General features: G+C 41.7%; 1 protein-coding gene across 6 annotated transcripts in view; it reads right to left on the reverse strand.

Annotated features, from left to right (window-relative positions):
* Positions 1-3,884: 3,884 nt before the first annotated feature.
* Positions 3,885-22,363, reverse strand: part of DENND5B (DENN domain containing 5B) — a 172,326-nt gene continuing 153,847 nt past the window's right edge. For all 6 annotated transcript variants that reach the window (XM_075006608.1, XM_075006618.1, XM_075006597.1 and 3 more), the window contains 6 exons: positions 20,198-20,316; positions 13,778-13,965; positions 12,416-12,498; positions 12,153-12,279; positions 9,385-9,562; positions 3,885-8,291 (listed from right to left, as the gene is read on the reverse strand). In XM_075006608.1, coding sequence (XP_074862709.1) covers positions 8,108-8,291; positions 9,385-9,562; positions 12,153-12,279; positions 12,416-12,498; positions 13,778-13,965; positions 20,198-20,316 — 879 coding nt within the window. In that variant the 3' untranslated portion in view covers positions 3,885-8,107. The remainder of the gene's footprint in view (positions 8,292-9,384; positions 9,563-12,152; positions 12,280-12,415; positions 12,499-13,777; positions 13,966-20,197; positions 20,317-22,363) is intronic.

A 22,363-nucleotide genomic window follows, 5' to 3' on the forward strand; every position in this document is an offset into this window, starting at 1 on the left:
CTACTTCTATTCATGGCTACAGCCACCTGTGAAACTAAATGGACACACTCCCTTCCAATGGGAACTTGACAGACTTTATATTTTTGAGCCTATAAATTCACCCCACTTTGTGCTGATGATAAAGAGCGCTCACCAGGCACCACAGGTTGCTGGAGGCGGGGGCAAGCTATTTATTGCGCAGTTTGAGAATGCAATATGCAATGCATCACTCAACCAGATACAGCACATGGAGGCTGTCTTTAGACTGGTAGTGTACAGAGCCCTGGTAAATTAGGAAGTAAAGCAAAAGGGTGTCATAGCTCAGACTTAGGTTGAGTCATCCAGACACTGCCAGTTTTAGCTCTGCAAGAAAAAAAATGGGCACATTGGCCCTTGTAATCATATGAGATGTTAGACCAGGTTTTTATAGGGAGTTGGACACCTAGTGCTCACAGGCTCCTTTGAAAACCACAACCAAAATGCCAATGACTAATAGCCTGATTGCCAGTCATTTTTCTAGCCTTCGAACAGACCCAACAAAGGCAACAAGAAGGTAGACTTCACCACAGCAGGCCACTACCATGCTGTGTCACAGACCTAAGGAGTCATTTATCTCCCTAAGAGGTAGCTCTGGTTCCTCTGTGTGACAGTCTAGACTAGGGCTCTCAAGGTACATCTTCACTACAGACAAGATCGACCCTGCCATGGTCAATCTTATGAGTTTGAGGTAGTACATCTAGTAGGGACACGCTAAATCAAACTTCCAGTGCACTGTGTACTCCTGCCCGGCCCATTAGGAATAAGGGAAGTTGAAGGGAGTGAATGCTCCCATCCATCTCCCTTAATAGGGACCGTGCAGAAGCCCAAATTAAAGTGCATCATCTCCTGCTATGTAATTACCACAGCTGGAATTCGACCTTCTGCTGAAATATAGACCTACCCATAGAAAAAAAGGGAGAATGCACTGGCTGATGCGTATGTAACTCAACACCTGGGAAGCAGCATAGCCAAGACTTGATTTGCGAAGAGTTTAGATGTGGTCTGACAGTTGTGGGAAGATGTGAGAATGTGACACTCAACATGCTCTGTGTGGGGTTATCTCACAAATTCTCTACTGGCTCTAACTGCAAGGAACAATTCACTGCTTATTTTCATGACCATTGCTACATTTCATTAGTTTGCCTCGATAGCCTGCGAGGTGTGGAGCTGGTGCTCAGCAGCATACATTTAAACGCTTCAGAATTGCACGTTCTTCCCCTTTGTATTTTGTACATTAAGCTTGTAGATATTTTTCATTGCAAGCTAAAACGGCAAAGGCTTATTCTTGAGTCTCGTCATTAGCGAGGCTTGCTGACATCTCCCACAAGGGAGATAATGTTGCAGCCGACCCTGAACAGATGGCACTGATGCTCCTAGTTTACACCAAAATAAAAAGCCCTTGATGTGAACAAACAGTTTTGTCAACCACAGCTCATTCTCTCCTCCCTGTTTTTTGAGGAAGGTCATTGCACACACAGCATCAGAGCAGCTCCAGCTGCATTTTGCTCTTGATCTCGCACCACCTGGTTTTAGACCTACAAATAGTAATGAGGACAGTGTTCCATATTGCCACATCTATTGAACTTTGCCTTGCAGGGATCCTGCAGGGATGGAGGGAACAGCACAGGCCTGCTGTTGACACGACCACAAACATCTCCCAAAACAGTGTTCTCATTGGGATTTTCACACACAGAACAATCCGTACTGAGAATTTCAGCCTTTCAGGGGTTTGCAATTTTGCCAGTCTTCAGAGATTTAAAAAACAAAACAACTCTGATCCCAAAATGAGACTGGCTTCACAAATTATGCCTTAAACGTGTCACAGCATGTTTCTTAGTCTGACAGCCCAAGGACAGGAAATAGATGACAGTTCCCCTATTATTGACTTGCCTCCCCACATCCCTTAGCTCCTGGTAGCCCTGGGGTTCTCCCCTTTCCTGGGCCCAGCAGCAGCACCTCTCCAGCCTCCCTTGGGGCTTCTCTGCCTGGATCCCAAATGATGGAGAAATTCCAAGGCAGCTGCAGAAGGGAAGTGATTGCTCTTGGGTCCAGAGCCAGCAGTAACTGTTCCCCAACTTCAGTGCCCCAGGGCAGGAGTGGGCAAGATACCTCATGGCTGCAAGAACTTCTAGTGCTGCTTCTGCCCCCAGCAAAATCTCTCAGTTCCTACTGCCTGGAAACTGGCCAACAGCAGTTGCGAGATCTTGCTGGGAGCAGGACAGTGCAACACAATTTCTCTGCTCCCATTGGGCAGTTCTCAGCTTCCACTGGCCAGCATCTCCAGAGATTTTGCTGGGGTTGGAAGCTCCTGACACCTGCTTCCCCACAGTGCAGAGAGCTGCAGGGAACAGCCAGAGGGCTGGAGCTGCTGGGAGGCCTGCCTGAGTACAGCTGTTCTAGAGCTACTTAGGTAAGCATTTCTCAGCCAGAGTCTGCCTCTGGCTCTGCACACAAACTGTGGCCAAGACCCGACACCCAGGGCCAGAAACCTCTCCTCAACCCATACCACCTCCTGGGCCCTGCACCTCAACCACATATACTCTCTGCACCCTCCTCCCCCCAGCCCCGGGACACAGTTTCTCAGTCTCTGCACTTGTTCCTACATCCCTCCCCCAGGCCAGGATCCTTTTCTGCACCCATCCCCCCACCTGGGCCCTGCACCCAAATATCCTGCTCCCCAGTCCCTTACCCTGAGCTCCCTTCTGCACCCAACCTCCATGCAAGAGACCACACCACCTCCATAGGGAAGTGTGGCCCTTGACCACTTACCAAACTTTTGGAGTGCCTCCTCCCAACAAAAGTTATTGCCCACCCCTCCCCTAGGCGAGACTCAGTGGTAGGTCAGGTCTGTTTCTCACTCAGCCCTCAAAGAGCTCTCTGAACCACATTCCTGGCTGGTGCCCTCTGCCCCCCCATGTACTTTGCAATGTCTCCACTGCTGCTCACAGTCCATAGGCTATGGAGTCCCCTGTGGCATCCATTTGGCTGTGGGCAGGGCACTAATTTAACCAAAAACAACAGGGGGTGGCAATCAGCTTTATTAAGGGCAGTTTCACTTCCACATGCTGATACCCTGCAGGGAGATGGTAGCTATCTTGCTGGTTTCAGCTCCATTGACAGTAATAAATGGTGGCCATTTTGAGTAAGGGAAAAAACTTTTGCCCATATTATTTTGCACTTTTTTCCTACAGTGCCTCTCATCTTCCCCATTTCTCTCAATCTCCCCTTTTTGCATTACAGTTCATTCTTTATGCAAAGTATCTGACGGAGCTAGATGTGTGGAACCTTATCAGCTTCCATTTTAGACCCTTGGCTCAAAATATTTGTGCAGCCCAGCTTTGGAGGGAACAAAACATGATCTCCAGGATCTTCAAAACGTACCCCATTATCCAAACAAAGAATCTGATGTTAGATGTGAAGGGAAAACATAGAACTCAAGGTGGTCAGCTCCAATGGCAATCTAGAAAAGACCTTTGTTCTAAGACCACCTGAAGAAGAGCTTTGTGTAGTCTGAAAGCTTGTCTCTTTCCCCAAGAACAGTATTATATCATCCATCTGGTCTCTTGTTCTAAGAGTTAAATTTCATCATGATTAAGATAATCTCCTCTGATCAGCAAAACATTTCAGCCTAAGCATTCAAATGAAAGGTACAGACAGTCACACTGCTGCTTGAGGGAGCTAACTATCAAAGAGAATACAAACAAAATACCTATAAGCGCCTCTCTACAAAAAAAAAAATCACAGAACAACAACAGAACTGTTATATTTAACCTGTCCTAGCTACAGGACCTGCACTCCTATTTTTAATCAGCTCAGTTTATCAGGCATCTCCGGGTCACTATTCTGCAAGGAGAACATGACACAGGTTCTTATTTTTACAGTTTTATTTGTAAAGAACATAGCATGAAAAGCTGTATTTAAATGTACTTCAAAACCTGAAAAACCCATGTCAGTTTATGATATGTTAAAGTGCTGATATAACAATACTTTTTACTAATTTCTTTCCGAAAATAATCCAGTTCTGATTCAGTAATAATGTAAAGACAAAAATAATAAACTTACTATGGAGACAACTTCTTTTTTGAACTATACAGGGCACATTTGTACATTTCAAGTGTAACACAGAACATTTCCCTATGAAATTCACACCTTCATTTGACTGAAACAGAAATTTCTTAAATATGCAATCATTAAAGAGAGATCATTTTGAACAAAGATTAATTACAAACGTCAGCTCAGAACCAGCAGCTCTTTCATTGAACAAAATGGAATCCACTCAGATTTGGAGAATTATAAATACATGTTTTATAGCAACTCAGTGATGCATTTGATTTTCTGACTCTTTCAAACTAGTATACTGAATGTTAGTGTAACAACACTATGCAGAACTGAGACAGTAGAAACAGACAAAAGTTTGCTTAAAGAGCGTACTACCTAATAATAGGTGCCAGAGGGTTTTGATCTTTCCCAAATCCCCATTTCTCAACCTATGAAGGTGCTTTAATACTGAAGAATAAATGATGTTAGCTTAAGAGAATCCTGATTGGCTTCTCACTATTGTAAAGGGCTACAATGATTTCTGTAGACCCCACAGAAAAAAAAATACTCACAGTTTCCAATTATCAGAGTAATCTACTACAAAAATACATGAAAGAATAAAATTTCTTTGTAAAGAACCACACATACCCTAAAACATCAAGTAACCAGTGAATTAGGGATCAGAAGCACTCAGCTGTGCCTCATGCTTCTGAATACTTCAGGGCACCCTATGGTGTTTTATTGCATGCATGACAATTTGAGGCATAATATTCTTCCCATATCATTCATGTAGTGGGAAGCTTGACAAAACAAATGTGTCTTATAAGTTAAAGTTTTGCATGTGAAGTCATGTTAGATGCCATGGGTTTTTCTACATCTAGTTTGTCAAGGAAAATCCATACTGAAAAGCTTTCTAATTAGCCAGGTTTTGCTTTAGTCTTTTGAATCGAAAGACTATCTTTAGAAGGTCCTTCTCCTCTCGGTCCGTGCCCTCTATGCCTGACTTTTAAAGATGCCTCCATTTTCATTTCTATTCTAAGCTACATATATGTTTGCACTTAATTTCCTTGTGGCCCAGTATCATGGCTAGTTGCCTTCATCAGCCATAAGTATTTAAAAAAAAAAAAAAAAAAAAGAGAGAGAGAGAAAGCACTTCTAGCAGGAGGCAAAGTCCTCTAGAAAGGAAATGTAACCTATTGGCTATTTTTTCATGCTGTAATGAAGATCATTTAGAAGACTGGGAGGTCAGGTGGGAAGGAAGGTTAACACTAATTACAGGACATAAAATTGGTTTGCAAATAATGAAAACAAACTCTCTAAGTTCTCAGTATCACACAATAGGGCTGTATGACTCCTCACACTTACTTTATAATTCAAGAAGTCTTTAAGAAGGTAGGGATGAGTTTTCAGTTGTTGGTCTAATCTCCTGTTAACTCTAACTGGAGTGGTTTGGCTACCCCAATACACACACTCCTGAAGACAAGGTACAGATGTGGCTTTTGGTACTAACTCACTGTATTGTTCATAGCCCCCAAATAAGTTCTCCGCAACTCCAATATTGATACTGCAGTCCCGAATAGAACATTTTGGATGGTATTGGTCAATTAAAACAAGAGGAAATTAATGGATTCTGAACAGTTTTGATTGGGTAAAAGCTGTGCCTTGGTTAAATTAAGAAGCAATACAGAACCCCCCTCCCATGACAACCTCAAGTGTTGAAGAAAACAATTTGAATAGTGTGTCAGAGTGGTAGTTTTGCACACAAAGGTTCAGATATTGAAAAAGGTCTGCTAAGCACAGGCTGGTATAGTCCTTGTACCTTCCTGGGCTCCTTTTTTTTAAGTCAGCATTTTTCTATTTACACACTACAACCCTTTCTTCTAATAAGACAGATGCTCACTGACTGCTTTTCATCCATCCAGGAGATGGACTTCTTTCCTGGCACCAAAAAGAATGTTATTTACAAGAACTGCCCATCTGGGCAGCAGCTAGAAAGTGGATGTGTCTTACTAGCTCACAAAAAGCGAACGTATACCAACATCACATACGTATGGGCTTCACAAGCCTGTGAAGTGGATCCTTTCACCTCAGATACCCTGTAAAGCACCGTGCAAGGCCATCATGCCCAAAAGCTGGGGCCATTTTCTTCCCATCAACACTTAATACCTTTGTATTACCAGATTTTCATTCTGTCCCTACCTCCCTTATCCCTAATCTTCTTCAAATACTTTGATAGACCACTATGCTTTCATCCTGCCTAACCATAAGCTCACTGGAGATGTTAAACCTGGTCTACAAAGCCACTAGTGACCAACATGCTAATTTTCTAACACTGTTCTGAAGATGGCAACATACAAGCAGGAAAGAAAGACACTATTTCTAAGCCCCTTTCCTCATCTAGATCTTGTTCCACTCTTCATTATATTTATGTGAGGGACACACTAGCTTTTCAGACATAACAAAAAGCACGGTTCAACATTCACCCAAAATCTTTTGTAATGGACTGCAGTTCTGACCTATAAGAGAATCTCTGATTTTAGCAGAGGGGCTCAACCAAGCAAAGACCACATATACCAAGCTGTGTAATGTCCCCAGGCATCCAAAGAATGGTAAGATGTGATCAAATTGATTAAACCAGTGAAACAAAAGGATTTTGAATGCATCTCCAAAGGCTAATAATGTCTGAGTTAACATGCCTGTAGCTTTGCATAAATCTGCTCTCAATGATAGGAAAACTGAATGATAGATCTCAAATATCTGCAGCATGCTAACACCCAACTGGCTTTAAACAATCTAGCTTTAATTTTAGCATGTCCACATTCCACAGCTCCCAGTTTCTCCAAATTCTGTCTGACATTTTTGTTTCTTTAACACATTAATACTTTGAACCAGTATGAGACAGAAGCCTTGACACCAATTCCCCTGGCCTCACTTCTTTTTTAATAGCTGAATTATTGAAAACCAAAATGATCCTGTACCTCCCAGGAACTCCTACTCTCCCAGATAAAGGAAGACTAATAACTTGCCAGTTTTTCACAACTGGCTGAAACAGTTCTATAGCACAGCCAAGTCAGTGTTTGTAGCTTTATAGCAACATTTGCATCTCAAAAACAGAAACAGCGCTTGGTTTATCTTCTGAACCAAGTTCTTCAACAAATTTATAAAAGCACAAGCAACTTCTCAAAAGCTACAGGTCATCACCTACAATACAAAAGCAAACAGCCACACCAGACCGAACAGGGACAAAATGACAAACCAAGCTATTGGTATTTCCAAAATACAGCATGGTATACCGTTAAAAAAAAAAAAGAAGTTCAACCTAACCAAACCAGAGATCAGATCCTGGTGGGTTCTCTTGGAGGCTCAACAATTCCTCACGTCCAATGTTCAAACATTTCAAGTGCACCTCAGCTTGTGCTGAACGATAAAAAAATTACACAAAAGATCTTAAATATGACAACTCACAGCTTCTATGTGTGGAAAGGCTTGGACCTGTAAAACAAAACAAGGGAAACCATGTACAGTAGGTAAACAGCATACATTCACAATGTTTTCAAGAATGAGATGATAGCAGTGGCTACATAGCGATCCTTACTGTGTTCCTTTGCAATACCTGAAAAAAGCCCTGCTGAGTTTGCACTGTATTTACACATTGACTGGCTTCTTCCTTGCTATCAAGCAGCAAAACCCCTATTCCCCGCCAAAAAAAACCCCTCAGCTTTAAGCTACTTATTTTCAACACAAGAACATTGTCTAAGAAAAGTTTCAGAGAGATATAATTTTTTTTAAAGAGAGTGTATTTACACACATCTAACACAGGAAAATACTCTATTTTAATTCTGTTTCAAATAAACTACAATACTGCGTTTTCGCTGGTCTGCAGCTTTAGCACAGTCCTGAATCTGGTGCAAACTGGGTTTCCCACTCCCACCCGACAACAGGGTGCTTCGCTTTACAGTGATGCACTACCACACAATTCAAGTTCTAGCAGGTCCCCAGTTTTTGTTTGCTTGCTTAGCAGAGAAATAGTGAAGTTCTCTTCAGAGCTGTGCTAAACATCCACGCCTTTAATGAGTGACCCTTCGAGGATGATGTTGAAATCTTGTAATGTCTGTAGGACTCTGAGGAGGGAATTCACTGTCATGCGGTCCCGCAGAAGGGCATTCTCCTCATACATCCTTGTGATGGCAGGACATTCTGCTAATAATGGAATCCACTGAGGAAGCAAGTGATCCCTATAGAGAGAACAATGGAATTAATGTAATATGCTGGTCCAGAGAACTTATTCTGAAAAACTCACGTATAACGCCCCCCAAACACATCATCCTTTTGCGCCCATGTGCAATGTGTCATTTGTATACAAAAGCTCTGCATTTCATTGGGATCCTCTTTATATTATCATCATTATTTATATGCAGTGGCACCAGGAGGCCCCATCAGGTGAGCATCACTTTATTCTAGGTGTTACACAAACATGTAGTAAGAAATGCCCCATCCCAGTTTCAAGAACAAGTTATTTTCTTTTTACTACTTCCCTATTCCTATTCAGAGAAACAGAAATACACTTTTATACTTTGGCTGATGGAGAAAAGAACAGAAAACTTTTACAGCCTACTTCAGTATAATCCCTGACAATGCTGGAGGTAAGATAATGATGTTAATTTTTTTGAGGAGGGAAAAAGTAGAGGCAGAGAAGAAGAGATCAAGAAGTCAGATTAATGCACTGGGGAAAGATTCAGTTTAATTCCCAGGTCAGTAGCAAGGAAAGAAGGGTCCAGGAATTCTATATGGGTGAAATGCAGTTTTAAAAATAAAAATATCTACCATAGATGCAAAAGACCAAGGAAGAGAAAAAACAGAAAGCGCACGCGCACGCACACACACACACACAAAAATATCTTTTCAGGGAGGGCAGATTTTCATCCCACAAGATTGTGCAGGGACAGAAATAGACACGTGCTGTTTTCATCTGGGATATTAAAAAGAGAGCTGGGGGAGGAAGAAGTGGACTGACTCCTCTTTTGAGGGCACCCTGAACACACAAGGCCTGTGCAAAATAAGATCAGGCACACAATTTCTCTGCATCACTATGAAGTTCATCAAAATAAAAAAAAGTGTCTTGCAGAAATCTATAGTCAGGAATAATACATATCTTAAATTTCTCTTCTGCCTTGAAGGGCATTTTATTTAAACGTATGAACTGGACAAGTTTTACGTCCAAGTTATTTTAAAAGGTGGTCAATTAAGGCATCCACTAAGAGTGATACAAAGTCATTCAACTGACTATTCCAACACAAAAGAACGCCACAGTGAAGAATGCTGCTGTACCTAGTCCCCAAGCAAACCAGGATTTGGAATTTGCCGTCCTTCCCAATATTTCTTGGTGCAGTACTGACAGCGTTTACATAGTGACAGAATGTTTTGCAAGATGATCTCTGAAGCAGGACGTCTTCTTCTTCATTGTCCCCAAACTGGTCAGTGGTTTCAAAGTAAGCAACAGCTTTCTCTGGGGAGAGAAAGTCAAGCCAGGCAATGATTCACACAAAACACCTTAAAGACACTTCAGCACCTTACAGCTATTGCAAAGAAAACCATTAAAAAAAGTTAGATTTTGCCAAAAGCTACCTCATAGTTACCATATAGCCTGTCTAAATATAGGGGGAAGTGTGGGAGTCTCAGAAACTGAGGTGTGGTGGTTGTTGGCAAATGCAGTCACTGTAGATTTTAACAGAATTAGTATTATGCAATAGTTTAGTGACTAATGCCACAAAATTGACTACACACTGTTTAATTATTCCCATTTTATAAGCATCATTAGCTACTAGTTAAAGATCTCCTGAGTGAGCTGTTCCCTCAAGCTAAGAACATTAACTTATTTATTCCCTTAAAATATATTCCTGAGATTCAAGGGCTGAGAAATGCAGACTAAAAGATAATTAACTTCATAACATCTACTAGTTAATACTGTTTTCTATCAGATTGTAGTTTAAAGCCGTTTTCCAATTGACCGTTTATTGGGTTTCAATCTTGTCAAATTCAATAAAATATTTGGATTAAAAAAATAGAGGGAAATTGTAGAGGAATTGTTCTTTACAAAAATAGGTTCTAACAGGTGACATGTCTTATAGTCTTGCAAATATGCTTGTTCCAGTAAGCCTCAATCTGAGAAGCAATACCCTTTATTATTTCATGTCTTGGCTGTCTCTTGAGAAGAGGCTGTCAAATCTGTGTGACAGTTTTTGCAGACAAATTTAGATTTGAAGGAAGCCAAGTTTCACTGCAATCAGAAAGTAAACCCATTTCCCAAAGGGTAAGGTTGTTTCTAGTCACATACTGCATTGTATATTTCCTCCTGGCTACTTCTTTTCCAAAACCATTTCTTCTCATCTTTTGCTATCTCAGAAGATACAGTTCTGGAATTATACATGAATTCTTCCTTGTTCTTCCCAGTAGGCCCTCCCCAAATCTGACTGTTGCTATTGCTGTGTACAATCATCATCGTCATCCTTGCCGTGGCTCAGACTTGTGTTCTTGACTCACCTGGACTTTTTTTCCCTTTCTCCTCATACATCCAGACTATCATCAAGTCCTGCTAGTGCTTCTTTTGCCACATGCAGAAAAAGCAGTGCTCTTTCTTTGGTTTCTGACACCTTTGTCTTCCCCTCCTTTGATAAGAAGTTGTTTCAGTACTGCCTCCCCATTTGCTACAGATCACTTCTCTCCACTGAGTAAGGAAAGCAGCCTCTAAAATCTTCGTCCTTTCCCCAGCAGATCAGATCATTTTTCTCCCTCAAACCCCAGTTCTGGTTCACACTTGTCCATTTTAGCAAGTTTAAAATTCCCCATCCTCATCCCTCCAGACGCCATAGACTGGAATTTGCCAAAAGACACTGGTCTCTCTTCTATCGTTTCCTTCTTCAACTCCTGACATTGTGATTTCATTTATGCTGCCCCCTCTGCTTGTGTAAGCCCTCAAACTGTGCCAGTCATTCCCTTTAATGCTTCCCAAAACACTCACATCATCTAACAGACTAAAATACATTATTAGCTTATATCACTTAAAGGCCCTCTCCACTTCACCCCAAGGTTACACTTGTTGGTAACAGGAAATAATGGTCAATATCCCAAGCTGACACCTTACCTGGGTTTTCAAGATCACTTCATCTCACCTGTGCCTGTCTTTTAGCCTGTATCTATCTTTTACAATACAGCGCACAGGTGCATTAAAATATCACTCATAAGCCGTGTCTACACATGCACGCTACTTCGAAGTAGCAGCACTAACTTCGAAATAGCGCCCGTCACGGCTACACGTGTTGGGCGCCATTTTGATGTTAACATCAACGTTAGGCGGCGAGACGTCGAAGCCGCTAACCCCATGAGGGGATGGGAATAGCGCCCTACTTCGAGGTTCAATGTCGAAGTAGGGACCGTGTAGTCGTTGCGCGTCCCGCAACATCGAAATTGTGGGGTCCTCCATGGCGGCCATCAGCTGGGGGGTTGAGAGACGCTGTCTCTCCAGCCCGTGCGGGGCTCTATGGTCACCGTGTGCAGCAGCCCTTAGCCCAGGGCTTCTGGCTGCTGCTGCTGCAGCGGGGGATTCATGCTGCATGCACAGGGTCTGCAACTCGTTGTCGGCCCTGTGTATCTTGTGCCGTTTAGTGCAAGTGTGTCTGGGAGGGGCCCTTTAAGGGAGCAGCTGGCTGTTGAGTCCGCCCTATGACCCTGTCTGCAGCTGTGCCTGGCACCCTTATTTCGATGTGCGCCTCTGTGGCGTGTAGACGTTCCCTCGCTGCGCCTATTTCGATGTGCTGCTGCGCAACGTCGATGTTGAACATCGATGTTGCCAGCCCTGGAGGACGTGTAGACGTTATTCATCGAAATAGCCTATTTCGATGTCTCCACATCGAAATAGGCTACTTCGAAGTAGGCTTCACGTGTAGACGTAGCCATATAGAGTTACCAAAGGAGACTTAAAGTTTGTCTTATGGGAAGGGACGGAGACTGATCTATTTAAAATCTGAGGTATGCACACTTGTGGCCATTTTCCTCTAACCCTGGCTGTCCTCTCTTCCGAATATAACACACCAGTTTACCTATGAAATCCCAGATGAACACGTTCTTGTGAAAAATCCGAGCTGATTTGAATCCATGGTGAAAGACCTGCTCCAGTGCTGCTACTAAGCCATTTTCACCACACAGTAGAATGGTAAGGCTGCCCCTCTGTGGAACAAAAAGATACTGTTCTTAAGTGCAATGAACTTCTAAGCCCAGGTTTAACAACACCATTTCCCTGATTATAAGTAAATTTACATGTATTACCTCTTCTAATTACAATATATTAAATGATAGCATGTACCTCTTTCTCTGGCTTGTGAAAATGTTTCACAATATTGTTCACAGCTTCCCCAATTCCCTCTTGGATCTGTCCTGCATTAGGTTCTGTAAATTAATGGAAAGCGCAGTCAGACTGTGACAACATTAAGACAATGCACATTACTGAAACACACAGACTGCCAGAGTTGGGTCAAAGTGCAGGAAACATTCAGTCTTTCATACAGGGAGAACTCATGGAGTTATTTGCCCTGAGGAAACATACTGCCCTTAGTAATAGGTGACGGAAGGAGGAACATCATCAAAACTATTTAAATTAGTTCCCAGACAGACTGCACAGGCCAAGGACTTTCCTTTATAAATAACTTATTTCAGCTAACAAAGCTCTGTTCATCACACATGCACGGTGTACTCTAATTTGCTAAGAATTCCTCATGCATTTTAGGCCAGAAGGTAATAATTAGGATCACCTAGAGTGACCTCCTGTATAATACCAGCTAAAAAATTTTACCCAGTAATTCCTGCATCAAATCCAAAACTTCTTACTGAATTAGAGCTTGTATTTTATAAAATACATCCAATTTACATTGAAAGACTTCCAGGTGACTGAAAATCCACATTAACCCTTTATAGGTGGAGCCAATGATTAGTTAACCTCACTTAAAAAATTGTGCTGTATAGCTGGTCTGAATTTGCCTCGCTCCAGGTTTCAGCCACTGGATCTTGCTGGATTAGAGCCCTGTATCATCAGACATCTTTCCAACACGGCATTTACAGGCTCTCATCAAGTAATTTAATCAATTAATTCTGACAAGCTAAATAGGTAGTGAGAGTTTAAATATCTCATTTTAACATGTTCTAGACCTGCAATCAGTCTCAAAGCTCTTTTCCAAACGCTTTTCAATTTTTGACATATGACAGTTAAGTGTTTCTGTTTTTAAAAATACTGATGGGCAGGCCTTCCACATGTCAGAAGTGATGCGTCATGTGACTTGAAAGGCAACAATCACGGAGCACTACTCCTGAAATGGTCTGAACACATGCATAGAGACATAACTGCACTTGTGGACAGCGGCTCTGCTTTCACGTTGCTCTCTTTAGATTACGTTTTGCCTGAAGAGAAGCACAAACTGGCAATGGAAATAAAATCTTTAGTACTTAGCACTTTACTTTAAGCCTTGGAACTTTGTGCTCTTAGTGAGATCCAGGTAGATTAAGTAATTTGCCCAAAGTCAGAGAGCAAATTAGAGGCAGTCAGGGTTAGAAATCACTGTGCCTTCAGAAGGGTCATAGTTTTTTGAGTTCCTGTTAACAAAGATGCCTTTATTTCCCAGTTGTTACTCTTACCATTTTATAGCTGTTAGCACCAGAAATGGCAGGGACTTACTTGTGTTTTTTCCTGTTAGGGAGGTGATACTCAGTCTGCGAGCTGTGGTTGGGGATTTCTGTTGAGGAGGGGTACGGCACTGCTTCCCAAGATCTTCATCTGATGTTGAAGATATCAATTCTCCAATAAGAATTCTCTCCAGACTGCCATCATCAACTCCCTTCCCCAGCCATCGTCCACAAGGGAACCTGTGGCACCACCCAACACAAGAACTTCAGCTAGCTGATAGGTATGAATTTAAATTGGAACAAAGAAACAAGTATTTCGGGTTCAGCTATGACCTAATTAAATAGGAAATAATCTCCAGACTCAAAAACCATGACTTAAAAGAGAGGGGCTTTTTCTTTTTTTTTTTTTTGTTTTTTTTGTTTTTAAAATCAGAAATGGAAAAAGTGTCTACCTTAGAAAAAGCATAAGACCACTGTTTGATGATTATCCAACAAGCCATGTCTTATCAGAGCTCTGCCACCCATCCATGTTTTTAATTGCAAAAAATAATTAAGACATGGCAATGTTAGCTTTAGTTCCATTAAAAAAGCCATCCACATTTGTCAAATCAAAAGGAAATAAAGCACTAGACAGCAGAAGACAGAGGTGTGTTACGTATCTCGAAGAGCAGTGCTTACAATACTGGTAAACAACCATTTTTTAATTTGCCAAGCAGTTGCACACATGTTCAGATGACTCACAAGCAATTCTAGTAGGTCGTAAAGCTCTAAGTTTATTTAAGCAATGACCTCAGCACTGCCATCCTGAAGTCTGCATTTGACAGAGATGCCACAGTAACAGTTTAGCAGAAGTATGCATGTGTGATCATGTAGTCCTCAAAGTGCCTAATATCGAAACATCACGGAGAACCACAATTGATATTACTTCGGCTCTTGTCAAATGAGTCAATCATGTCCGTTGGGGGTGTGCAGAGACTGGCTAGTCCAGAAACTGTGGTAATAAAAGAAGTTATCCACCTGGAAACGATCTGTAGAGACAAGCCAACCTTTAATCAAACCAAGGTGGATCCAGGCTGCTGGCATTAAACATTAAAAAGGTTGTAGAGCAGTGCTTAAACTAAGAGATGGGGGAAAGTCGATTGGCGTGGAGAAGCATGTGGATCGGACGGAGACTTCTCTTAGGTGAGACTCCATTGATAGAGATTCTCTAGAATTCAGTCAGAAAGAGAAGAAGGGAGATGATAGAGTATGGGCCAGATCAGATGAGAAAAAAAATCACATGTAAAAGAATCCAATATGTCAGGGAAGGGTAGGCATATGAATAGTGGTAGTTTTTTAAAGTGCTTTTACACAAATGCTAGAAGTCTGTCTAATAAGATGGGTGAATTAGAGTACCTCATATCAAAGGAGGAGATTGACATAATAGGCATCACGAAAACCTGGTGGAATAAGGACAATCAGTGGGACACTATCATACCGGGATATAAAATATATTGGAAGGACAGAATGAGTCGAGCAGGTGGCGGAGTGGTACTGTATGTGAAAGATAATATAGAATCAAATGAAATAAAAATCCCAAATGAATCAAAATGTTCAATAGAATCACTATGGATAGCAACTCCTTCCTCTGAGGGAAATACAGCGCTAAGGATATATAATCGACCACCTGACCAGGACAGTGATAGTGATGCTGAAATGCTCAGGGAGATTAGAGAGGCTATCAAAATAAAAAACCCACTAATAATGGGGGATTACAATTATCCCCATATTGACGGGGTACACGTCACCTCAGGGAGAGAAAATTTCTTGATGCCTTAAATGATGCTTCTTGGAGCAGCTGGTACAGAAATCCACAAGGGGAGAGGCAATTGTTGATTTAGTACTGAGTGGGACACAAGATCTGGTCCAAGAGGTAACTATTACAGGACTGCTTGGAAATAGTGACCATAACATAATAATATTTAATATTCCTGTGTTGGGAAGAACACCACAACAGTCCAACTTTCTGGTATTTAATTTCAAAAAGGGGAATTACACAAAAATGAGGAGGTTAGTTAAGCAGAAATTAAAAGGTAGAGTAACTAGAGTAAAATCCCCGCAAGCTGCGTGGAAACTTTTCAAAGATAGCATATTAGAGGCCCAACTTAAATGTATACCCCAAATTAAAACACACAGTAAGAGACCTAAAAAAGAGCCACCATGGCTTAACAACCATGTAAAAGAGGCAGTGAGAGATAAAAAGGCATCTTTTAAAAAGCGGAAATCAAATCCTAGTGATCAAAATAGAAAGGAACATAAACACTGCCAAATTAAATGTAAAAATGTAATAAGAAAGGCCAAAAAAGATTTTAAGGAACAGTTAGCCATAAATTCAAAAAACAATAGTAAAATGTTTTTTAAGTACATTAGAAGCAGGAAGCCTGCTAAAAAAGCAGTGGGGCCCCTGGACGATAGAGACATAAAAGGAGCAATCAAGGAAGATAATGCCATTGCGGAAAAACTAAATGATTTCTTTGCTTCAGTCTTCACGGCTGAGGATGTTAGAGAGATTCCCAAATCTGAGCTGTCCTTTATGGGTGACAAATCTGAGGAACTGTCCCAGACTGAAGTGTCATTAGAGGAGGTTTTGGAACTAATTGATAAGCTAAACAGTCACAAGTCTCCGGGACCAGATGGTATTCACCCAAGGGTTCCGAAAGAACTCAAATGTGAAATTGCAGAACTATTAACGGTGGTTTGTAACCTATCCTTTAAATCAGCTTCGGTATCCAATGATTGGAAGACAGCTAATATAACACCAATATTTAAAAAGGGCTCTAAAGGAGACGCTAGCAATTATAGACTGGTAAGTCTAACATCAGTACCGGGCAAATTAATAGAAACAATAGTAAAGAATAAAATTGTCAGACATGTAGAGGAACATGATTTGTTCAGCAAAAGTCAACATGGTTTCTGTAAAGGGAAGTCGTGTCTTACTAATCTACTAGAGTTCTTTGAAGGGGTTAACAAGCATGCGGACAGGGGGGATCCAGTAGACATAGTATACTTAGATTTCCAGAAAGCCTTTGACACAGTCCCTCACCAAAGGCTCCTATGTAAATTAGGTGGTCATGGGATAGGAGGAAAGATCCTTTCATGGATTGGAAACTGGTTAAAAGACAGGAAACAAAGGGTAGGAATAAATGGCACATTTTCACAATGGAAGGGGGTAACTAGTGGTGTTCCCCAAGGGTCAGTCCTTGGACCAATCTTGTTCAACTTATTCGTCAATGATCTAGAGAAAGGGGTAAGCAGTGAGGTGGCAAAGTTTGTAGATGACGCCAAACTGTTCAGGATAGTCAAAACCAAAGCAGACTCTGAAGAACTTCAAAAAGATCTCAGCAAACTGAGTGATTGGGCAGCAAAATGGCAAACGAAATTTCATGTGGGTAAGTGTAAGGTAATGCATGTTGGCAAAAATAACCCCAATTATACATACAATATGATGGGGGCAAATCTAGCTACAGCAGATCAGGAAAGGGATCTTGGAATTATAGTGGATAGTTCTCTGAAAACATCCATGCAGTGTGCAGCAGCAGTCAGTAAAGCAAATAGGATGTCAGGAATAATTAAAAAAGGGATAGAAAATAAGACAAAGAATATCTTACTTCCCCTATATAAAACTATGGTACGCCCACATCTTGAGTACTGCGTGCAGATGTGGTTTCCTCACCTCAAAAAAGATATACTGGTGTTAGAAAAGGTTCAGAAAAGGGCAACTAAAATGATTAAGGGTTTGGAACAGGTCCCACATGAGGAGAGGCTAGAGAGACTGGGACTTTTCAGTCTAGAAAAGAGGAGACTGAGGGGCGATATGATAGAGGTATATAAAATCATGAATGGTGTGGCGAAAGTCAATACAGAAAAGTTATTTACTTGTTCCCATAATATAAGAACTAGAGGACACCAAATGAAGTTAATGGGTAGCAGGTTCAAAACTAATAAAAAAGTTTTTCTTCACACAGCGCACAGACAGCCTGTGGAACTCCTTACCAGAGGACACTGTGAAGGCCAGGACTCTAACAGAGTTTAAAAAAGAGCTCGATAAATATTTGGAGGTTAGGTCCATAGATGGCTAGTAGCAAGGCGTAAGGTATGGTGCCTAGCCTTTTGCTGAAGGCGAGAGATGGATGGCAGGAGACAAATCACTTGATCATTGTCTTCGGTTCACCTCCTCTGGGGTACCTGGCATTGGCTACTGTCGGCAGACAGGATACTGGGCTAGATGGACCTTTGGTCTGACCCAGTATGGCCGTTCTTATGTTCTTATGTGCACAAGAGACAACGAACGTCAATGTGACTAAAAACGGTTTTGGCATTTGTCCTTAAATGGCCTAACACTGCTTCAACATCTAATGCGTGCAGATGCATTCATGGGTCGTGAGTCAAGGACAGACAGGCACAGCAAGTCTGCTGCTACCTGGTATTTCAGTGGTGTGGAGTGTGTCAGCGTCGACTCATCGGTGCAGGACTCAGCACGTACCCCCAGACTAGTACCACAGTTGCTGGTAAAGTCTAGTTCAGTGGTTCCCAACCTTGGGTCTGGCAAAGGTATTGCAGGAGGTCCACGTGGGGTTGGGGGAACAATTGCTGGAATTTGACTTTGATGGGAATCTGTGAATGGTTTGGGGTGGGAATCCACACTAGTGAAAAGGTCGGGAATCACTGATCTAGTTCATCAGCCTTTAGTACAGTGAAGTGGGTTGAACAGCTTTATCACATCTATCAAAAGACTCAGGATGTCAGTCTTCACTCCTCTTAGTCAAGGACAACAACTCTCTCCGAACTGTCTGGAGCTGCCCTTGTCCGTTTTCCCTGGGGCACAAGAGAAAGGAGAATAAGCTCTCTATTTGCTGGACGAAGAATCTGTATCTGGACGTGTAGTCCCTGTCCATTCTGGCTCAGGCATTTTCTGGAGGACCTAATGATCTCTGCAGCAGTCCCCAGAGCAGAAGTGGGGCTCATAACCCTCTCCAAAGGTACTGCCTTCCAACACAAGTCCCTTGCCACCTGTGTTCTCCTCTTAAATAACTTACAAGTAGAGCACCCTTAAGCAGTGTGCCCTTCACTGAAACACAATAAACCTTGGGTGTCGGAACACTAGCAGACATCAGCACCACATCACGGACTTTGCTTAGGACTCAGAGAAGTCATCATCCTGAGCTAACATTCTACTAAACGTACTACACTAAATTAAGTCCTCAGGTATTACTCAACAATTTACAGAAAAACCACAAACTCAGGCTGTGCCTAGACCATGGGCTTCAGTCAACAGAGTGCACATCCAGACTGCAGATCTGTGGGCAGGGAGTGTTCTGTCGCTATCCCTATACACCTCACTCCACGAGGAAGAAGAGATCTTCTGACAGAGGAGTTTTTCTGACCTTTGGCCCCATGTGGATGGCCAAATGACAGAAAAGCCTCTCCGGACAAAACTGTCAGCAGGCAAAGCGCAATTTGAGTATCTTTTGCTGACAGTTCTTGACAATCTAGACATAGCTGCAGTGACAAAGAAGGTGGATTGAGACACCACACTGAATACTTCAAATCAAACTGTGGACAGGGAGAAGGAAATGAGATGGGGGTCAGGTGATGCCAACCAATGTTCCCTCTAATCTTTGCAATCTGCAAGCGGAATACATTTTTCCTGTGCACCAAGGCACGTGTGAATGTTCATCACCAGCAGAAACAAACCTAGCTGGGGGCACTCTGCTAATCAGCTGGGTGGCATGTGAATCTCTCTTGAGCAGCCATACAAGTACATAGCTTACAGAGAACTCTGGTGGCAACTCGTATCAACAGGGAAGGGGCTACAACGTCCAGAAGGCACAAGCAATACCCCAATGCGTACTGCTAAGCAAGACCTATGGCTTTGGTACACTGAACACATGCACACTTGATCAGAATACACAGCTGCAGCCATCTGAAGAACTTTCATTTTCTTAAAGCTATACTTCTGCATTCTACGTTCAAATAGTCAAATATTTATTGGCTTTTCTTTATTGGCAACCTACCTTTTAAAAATCGTATGTCCATACTTCCACTACAAAGATTTATCTGAAACAGAACTGCCATTCAAGCTCTTGGGAAATTATTTTATTTATTTAAATAGAGCTGTGCTGGACAGACGTAAATCCATTATTTTGGCTGTTAGAGCCAATGGCGATAAGTACATGAGAATATGCAGTCTGCCTTGTTTCAGCAAAATAAAATTGCTCTACTTTTAAGCCTCCCCTAGGCTATGTGTATTTTTCAGTTTCAGTTATAGCTTATTAAACCTAAAGCATCCCTTAACATCTCTGAAGTGTAAATCAGGTCACTTGCCTGAATTATAGTTCAGCACACCCAAAAGGACACAAGATCTCTCAGGTTTCGTGGATTAGGCAATGATTTCAGATTTAGAAAGTTAGAAACTTTGAAACTTGTTGCTTACTTGTATGTGTGTCCTGTGATTTCATTTCTTACCATGACGCAATCTACCAGCCACTTGGCTAATAACCCTGAGTTGTCATGGCCAATCTGAACAGTTGTTAGCTTTCCTAAATTCTGGCACTGCAAATTTGAAAAAAAAAAAAAAAAAGATTTTATTCAAAGATGACTCAATAGTTTAATTCACTCTTTTGTTTAATTACATTTCCTTTAAAAGCATGGGCACCTACTAAGCAAATAGAGTTGAAAACATATTGAGTATCCACACAATTGATGGTTTCTAACCGAACAAAACAGGAACAAAGAAGGACCTCAGAACAAATTTATAGCTCATTAAAGGATTATATTCTTTGCAGCAAGAGTTTATGATGCATAATTATGAGTCCTGTGAACCATGCTTTGTCTTTAAGCTAAATAGGCAAGAAAGCATTTATTATAAAAATTTTGCTTTCAATATGTACTGCATCTCAAAAATCTCTTGTAATTTTGAATAGTCATTCCATAGCTGGAAATTAGCCATCATCATCGATTACTACTAAATGCCAATGTGCTTAGTTCTTCATAAGACAAAATACCCAGTTTGAGTTTATGACCACGAAACACAGACAAGTAGAAAATAACACTGCGAAGTCCACAGCAATGTTATTAAATATTTATATGTCAGTAATGATCAGAGATCCTAGTGCAGACAAGACACCATTCTGCTAGATGCTATACGACTTATCCAGGGCAGCCCCCGCTCCAAAAGAGGTACAATTTAACACCTCAATCCTGCAAACGTTTCTACAGGAGAGCATCTTTACATCCACAATAATCTGACTGGCACTCAGTGGCACTACTAACATGAAGAAGTGTTGGAACAATGCTTTAGGGCGACAACAGAGACTTCCCTTATGAAATGCGTTATTCACCCAAATGTTTTATAGATGATGTGAACAAGCATTTGAGAGAAATGCAGCAGTGGGGTCTTTTGAAGGGATTTGAGTGATGAGGGATAAAAGGTCTGGCATAAAGGGAGATCATTCCATTAATGGAGGGATAAGCCACATCTCTCATTCCAGAGCATCTTTGCCAACACAGGGCAAAGTACTGAATCACCATTCATTTCTGTCCAGGGCTCATTCTTGTGTTAAGCCTGGCCTGACCACGTCCCCACACAGGTAATGTCTGTATCTGGTGAGTGGTTAGCCTCTAGATCAAATTGACCTTGATTTTGTGTTGCATTATTTTCTCTGGCGTCCTATTATTTGTTTGTCTTTCCACCATCATAAATTTTTTTGCTGCAGCCAACCCAGTACCCTCATTTCACATTCTATTCTCCCTTTAACTCGATTTTTATTAAAAATCCTAACACTTCACAGTTGCAGTCTTCCACTTCCACTGCTCCCAGCTTTCTGATGTTAGTTTCCTTCAATGTAGTTGCTTCTGGGACATAGTATTAATGTTAGCACACTGGTATAATAAATCTTCCCCTTGGCACCAAGTGCAATGTTTTTATCAGTCCATAACTGTCAATTAAATTGATGAAATCAAGGCATTAATTAGGTCTGAGACTATGACATTGCTGGATCAGGGAATGCTTCTATTGGTAAGTCTGCATACTTGGAATGCTTCTATTTGTACATCTGCAAATGTGTTTACTGGTATGTCAGCGTACTTGGAGATGTAATTTTCCACTCAGGGGCTGTGTCTACGCTAGCCCAAAACTTCAAAATGGCCATACCAATGGCCATTTCGAAGTCTACTAACGAAGCGCTGAAATACATATTCAGCGCCTCATTAGAATGACGGCAGCTGCGGCTCTTCGAAATTAATGCGGCTCGTCCAGATGGGGCTCCTTTTCGAAAGGACCCCGGCAACATCAAAATCCCCTTATTCCTATGTGCTGTTAGGAATAAGGGGATTTCGAGATTTCCGGGGTCCTATCGAAAAGGAGCCCCGTCTGGACGAGCGCACGGCAACGACCTGCATCAATTTCGAAGTGCCGTGGCTGCCAGCATGCTAATGAGGCGCTGAACATGTATTTCAGCGCTTCATTAGTAAACTTCAAAATGGCCATTTGCATGGCCATTTCGAAGTTTTGGGCTACTGTAGAGGTAGCCAGGGAGATGTACACACGCTGGTTCTGACTGCATCAGTTTACTACAAACAGCAGTTTAGCAACAGCGAC

This window comes from Carettochelys insculpta, chromosome 1, assembly GCF_033958435.1.
Source record: "Carettochelys insculpta isolate YL-2023 chromosome 1, ASM3395843v1, whole genome shotgun sequence".
In the NCBI taxonomy this organism is placed as follows: domain Eukaryota; kingdom Metazoa; phylum Chordata; order Testudines; family Carettochelyidae; genus Carettochelys; species Carettochelys insculpta.